This window comes from Austrofundulus limnaeus, unplaced genomic scaffold, assembly GCF_001266775.1.
Source record: "Austrofundulus limnaeus strain Quisiro unplaced genomic scaffold, Austrofundulus_limnaeus-1.0 Scaffold224, whole genome shotgun sequence".
Taxonomy (NCBI): Eukaryota; Metazoa; Chordata; class Actinopteri; order Cyprinodontiformes; family Rivulidae; genus Austrofundulus; species Austrofundulus limnaeus.
Window position 1 is genome coordinate 746,405 of NW_013952626.1, and position 6,028 is coordinate 752,432.

A 6,028-nucleotide genomic window follows, 5' to 3' on the forward strand; every position below is an offset into this window, starting at 1 on the left:
AAAACAATATATATGACTTCAAATTTACAGCTAATAAATTACTTTTAGGTAAATGGAAAAAAAAAGGATAAAGAAAAAATTAAATCACATTTGATCAAAATTTACTACATGATCATATAAATACTCTACTTACAAGTTGTGCTCCATATTTGAACACCTTCTTCCCATTGTCATCCTCAGTGTAAAACTCCTGCAGGAACCTTTTGCACTTTTCTGCAAAAACAAACAAAAACAGCCGGGCTCTGTTTTAAAACAGAAACACAGGAGGGCAGGCCGCGTTCACCAACATGTTTGGCGATTTTACCTGAATTTTCATTCGGAAAATACAACCACTTTCTGGGCTTATCGCGAACAGCAGAGGGGCCTTCACGCTTGGAGCTAATTTGTTGTCCTGCGTCGACCCCCCCTTTGTTGAGTAACATGGCATCCTGTAATCTCGATGAGTCACTATTGCTACAGTACGACACAACTGCCGCTGGTGTGTAAACATGGAGCAAATACCGCCCAGTCGTGCCTCCTTTTACAGTTTCGGAGTGAAGTAAAGTATCACGCAGTCTATCGCTTCGGGGCAAGAACGTAAACACAACAACAGGCGCGCTCAGTTATGTTTCTTTCCCCCCCACCCCCCTTCTCTTTGGTAAATATCCCCCCCCCACACACACACTCCCTGAAAGAGTCACAACTAACAATATTTAACTACGCGTTACGGGGGGACGAAACTAGCCTTCGAACCGAGTCAAAATTAACTGCGCTTACTTTGACGCCGTGGAGGAAAATTCGCGGAGCTGCTGGGTTATTTCCATGTTCGAGGATGTTATTGTAAACAAAGCAGCACATGGCTTTTGTGCCCCGTCACTCAAGATATCCCTCCGCGATTCCTCCGCTACTCGAAAGAGTCCCGGTTGTTGTTTTCAAAATCGCAGCCAGCCATCTTTTTTTTTTTTTAACATTAGCTCAGGGTTAGCTTCAAGACTTGTGTTCCTGCCCATGTAATCCACCAATATTTTGGAATACAATCACTAAGCAGCTAGAAATCGCTGACTTAATGTTTAACCAGAGTGGTTTCTGATGGTTTGTGAAACTTCCCACATTTGCGCGGTTTGATGGTGCGTTCACTAAATTCGGAGAATTGAAGAAGTCTAAAGTCTTCTAAAGTGAATTAGCACCAAATATTCTCGTTGGGTCAGAGAACATTACAGGTGTTTACCGTAATGGTGTTACAATCGTACCGAAGAACAGATTTCTTTTGCGAGCCTGAAGCACAAACATGCTAGCTTGAGAAAGAGGCGTTCGTAGGCAGGGCACAAAGCCAGCCGATGCACAGTGGTTTCCAACCTAACTTAAATACGAAATGGTGCGTTCACTGACAGCTGACAGAATCGGAGACGACACAAGTAGAAAAACGTGAAATGTTTGGTCTGAATTGAGGACGTTTAAATGACCTAAATTAATGAGAAAAAAAAGCGTTGTAAAAATAACACTCAAAGACAGCATTAATTTAAAAAAACTAGATGATTACAAACGTTGCTTTTTAAAAGTGGACATCGTGAAGCTTATTTAGTGGGATGCCAACTTTCTCCAGTAGCTTTAACACTCGTAAACAACGCATATCATTTCTATAGGTGGTCATTCCGAGTTAAATGTGAAAAAAGACAACACACAGCAGGTATTGTTGTACATGTGCTTGCACACAGGCGCCTTCTCCTTTGTTTAAGGATCCATCCGGGTCACCGCAGCTCGGGGACAAAGCTGAACTGGATCCTGACCAAAATCGTTCAGGAAAGTCCATTAAACTTCATAATAAACAATATATATTTAAAAATCTTAACTTTCGGTCTTTAATATGGAATACTTTTTATTGTGTTCCCAAAATACATCAAAAGGTATACCCGAACTTGTTCTAAAACTGAATAAATTAATTACACTTTCGTCTCCATGCACTAATATACTTTCCTCACGTTTAATTCATGGCTAACGCTTTTATTAATACGTCTAATCGTTTTAACCAACCTGTTGCTGCCATGCTTTTATGATAGAAAACTCCTTTACCTTTCTCTGCCACATAGTCCTTACGAGCCATGGCTGCACGCGCTGGTTTTCAGGTGAAATAAGTCGACTTCGAAATCTGAAGTTGCCCACGAGCTAAAGCGCTGTTAAGAAAGTGTGTTTTTTGTTTCTTTATTTTAACGCTGGTCACTTGAACTCATTCACATGCAGCCAGAACTTCTCCGGGTCCGAGTGTAGAGAACTGGCGCCACTCTGACAACCTCGGCAGCCAATCAGGTTGCGCCTTTCGGTGAAAAGAGGCAGAACTTCGTTGTGGCGCGAAACCTGTAGGAGGCTGCTCATCACATGACTAAGCACTTCCGCCAGGCTGGTCAGGAATGGCGCGAAATGTGACAACAGAATTATATAAATGGAATGGATGTGGCAGAAACTAGTTTTCATGTTTTTTTATTTATGCAGAACATAACACACTTAAGATACGAACTATACTTCTTTTACTGTTCTAAGAATAATGTAGCTTTTTGTCATACATGTGCACGTCAAGGGTAAATCCAACATATTTTAAAATATTGAGTAGTTGTAACTTAAGATAAAAAACGTGAAAGTAAATAATTTAACAGTTTTAGTTGACATTTTAACATCTTTTACAAAATCTTTTCATTTCTATTGCATAAACAAGGGTTTGACAATAATTACAACCAATAATATTCAAAAATGTGGCATATATAAACTTACTCTTAATAGACAGTGATAATGTTGACAGTGACAACTCAACAACATTATGCCACATACTCTCTCTACCTTTGAATTAAAGTTTTCTAACAGGCATGTCTTCACGAATTATTATTATTTTTTAACTATAGCTTAGAGATTTCCCTTTTTTAAATATTTAAATGACATCATTCTAGATCAGTAAAAATTGTTTTCAAACCATCASGCTCATAAACAAAAGTAGATTGTTGCTAGCCAGGCCTTAAATTGGCACATTTTAAATATGTATCATTTTGAAGCCTTTAAGTTAAAGAAATAGTGAAATGATCTTGACTCAATATTGACAAATTTCTCACTGTGACTCATTTTGCCAGCACAGGTCACAAGTTCTTTGAAAAGTTCCAACGCCCCAAAAAAACAATAACAATTGAAGGCTTCAACAGAACCAATATTGGACCATTAAGAGTGGCCATACAGAGGAACGAAAGGCTTTAACTTTATTGTAACATGAAAACAGTGAAGCTGCAGAAACGTTGAAATGAAACAGACTTCAGTCAAAGAGCTCATCCAGGAAACTGGCTGAAGTGTGACGTGTGGAGGGCTGAAAGTGAAAAGAAATCAATCGTTTTAAAAAAATTACGTTTTCCAAAACATAAAACACTATATTTGTGATTGAATTTAACCGTGTTGAATAATAAATAAAAAGAATATTTCACTTTTTCACAATTTAATGTCATTATTATATATTTTTTTTAAATCACAAACAAAATGCAGAATCCAGGAATACTAATTAAAAATATACATATATATTTATAATTCAGCTGTACAAGAATCTCTGCAACTGTTATGTCTTAATGAGTTGCAACTTCTTTCACAAATCTCACATTTATTGAACTTTCTCCTCACTGTAACTTATTACACAGTAAGATAAAACACAGTTAGGCCTGTCACAATAAACAATAAATCAATTAATCGTATGATAAATTAAATTGAGGAAAATAAATTTATATAAAAGATAATATTTTTCCTTTGCCTGCTTTTTTGTACTCTTCACATCTCCCTCTTTTTTATTTCTTAGCATAGAGAAGTGAACTCTGGTGTCAGGTATTTGCCAGGTGTATGGTCACCTAACCTCTGTAGCATGAAAGCCTRTGAACAGGCATTTAGCCAGAGGAGCATCTTCAGTTTTCTGACGCCTTGGGATTGCCAACAGTTTTTTTTTCTTTTTACACTATGTACATTTTAATGTAAACTTCTGTAAACAGTGGGGTTATATCATTATATTGGTTTAAACTGGTCTCCAACAATATTATTGTTTATCGCAATAATTTCTGAGACAATTTATCATCCAGTAAAATTTGTTATCATGACAGGCCTAAACGCAGTACATAAAAAATAAAGTGCCATGCACCAGATGCACTCACAGCAAGTTTGAGCCTGTTCTAAAATATTAGAACAAACATCCATCAGCATTTTGTTTGTCTCACCAGTGTGTACGCAGCCTCAGAGTCACTGTCATAATCTTCGATCTCAGGCTCCTCCTCTCCTGACATGTTGCCTTCCTCTCCGCCTGAACGGTCATCTTCTATCAGGGAAAGCCTTGGCAGCCAACATTACTTTGTCACTTATTTGTCTTAAAGAAGAATCACAAAGAAGATCTTTTCATTTGTCTTACATTGTGAAGTGAGAGTCCAGATCTTCTTGTTTTAAAGTGGATGAGGTTTGGCTGGAAGAGGCTTGTCTTCGTTTGACGGGTTTCACCTTTCGCATTTGTGTTCTGGACAGTAAAACATGGTCACTCTTTTCTTTACCGGTCTACGAATTGCACTGACAAAAGAAGTTGCATGGTTTTCTTTTTGCCTCCTACAGTTTATATCAATTTCAACAGAAAACAAACTGACTTATGTTAAAGACAAAGTAACTGATTCACTTTTAGGATTCAACACATGTTCAGCAGTTATTTCCAAAACTCTGACACAAATTTCATATATGCTGCAGATGTGATAAGGATAGAAGTCTTACTCTTGGGAGAACTCCTCCTCTGACTCCAGCTCAGGTATGTCACCAGCATTAGGTAGCGCGTCTCTGGGCTTCTTGAAAGCTGCATCTTTGGCGGTCTGTTTCTGGACAGTTGAGGTGAGGACGGGGGTCTGGAGGTGGCTGTTGACACTRCTGGTCTCTAACCAGGACCCTCCGGCTGTGCTGGATGCTAAAATAAAACAAAACATGTAAGACCGCAGTTTGTCAACGCACTCATAAAACTAATACAATTAAGAAAAACTCCCTCCCAACAATAAAGTAGCAGAAAATTGTTCATTTTAACAAAATCTTTTGTTATGTCATATAATAAACCCTACAGTTACAATACAAATTTTGTCCGAGAGTTAAGTGGATTTATCACTGAATGTAAAATAACCTAAATGTAAAAATGCATGATGGATATTTTCCGTGATATTTTAGTTTACGATAAAATGTGCCAAACAGACAATAACAAAGCTAAACTAATCWGAATTTTCTGCTTGTTTCAGTAGCACATTCTTAATGGTAGTTTTCTTGATACAGGAATGTTTTATTAAATGCTGTGTGTAGTATGTGTGTCACCCTGAGGAGTYGTCTTCTTGCGTTTTGCTGCAGGAGTGTCCTGTGCGGAAACGGCATCATCTYCCTCCTCTGGCTCTCTGTACTTGGTGGAGCGAGACTTCAGAGACTGCTGATACAATCTGACTGATGGCCAGGAGAGGGCAGCACTGGGACACTCTGATGCCACAAACTTCTCTCTGGGAGGGGTAGGAACAACCGCAGAAGATGAGGACAAAGACCAGGGAAACATTCGTAAAGGTTTTAATATCAGTTGTTTGGATTTTATGTCTGATGTGAAACATTTAAGCTAATATTACACCTTCTAACAGGACTGATGCAAATATTTCCCTAAAAAAATAGCATCTTAGAATTTRGCAAACAATCTTACACAACCATAAAAGCAGTTTTTCCACAACAGTAAATACATTTTAATGTGATATATATACACTTTATTTATGTTATAATTAAAAAAAATCATTAAAGGGATCCATGATTAGTTGTAACATTAGACTTTATTTGATAAACATTTATTTTAACTGTAAAATAAAGACTGTAAAAATACTGTAGGATGTTTAGTTTTTATAATTTTTAAACTAAAAGTTTAAAAATATATTACATGGACAGGACTGAAAATATGGATGGAGGACAGCAGAGCTGCTTCATGGAAGAAGAACCTCAGCTTAGCCTGTTAGCCATTGTGCTAGCACCGATGCTATACTGCCTTATATGT

The 6,028-nt window shown here is 37.6% G+C and overlaps 2 protein-coding genes across 2 annotated transcripts in view; both read right to left on the reverse strand.

Moving 5' to 3' along the window:
* The window catches only part of mcm7 (minichromosome maintenance complex component 7), a gene marked incomplete in the record, with an annotated part of 10,607 nt that extends 8,334 nt beyond the window's left edge, over positions 1–2,273 (reverse strand). Inside the window, 2 exon segments of the mRNA XM_014019603.1 lie at positions 134–213; positions 2,050–2,273. Of these exon segments, the coding sequence (XP_013875057.1) occupies positions 134–213; positions 2,050–2,080 (111 nt within the window).
* A 925-nt stretch (positions 2,274–3,198) lies between these two features.
* Positions 3,199–6,028, reverse strand: part of stag3 (STAG3 cohesin complex component) — a gene marked incomplete in the record, with an annotated part of 31,858 nt that continues 29,028 nt past the window's right edge. Inside the window, 5 exon segments of the mRNA XM_014019602.1 lie at positions 3,199–3,319; positions 4,206–4,317; positions 4,394–4,495; positions 4,741–4,927; positions 5,320–5,495. Coding sequence (XP_013875056.1) covers positions 3,269–3,319; positions 4,206–4,317; positions 4,394–4,495; positions 4,741–4,927; positions 5,320–5,495 — 628 coding nt within the window.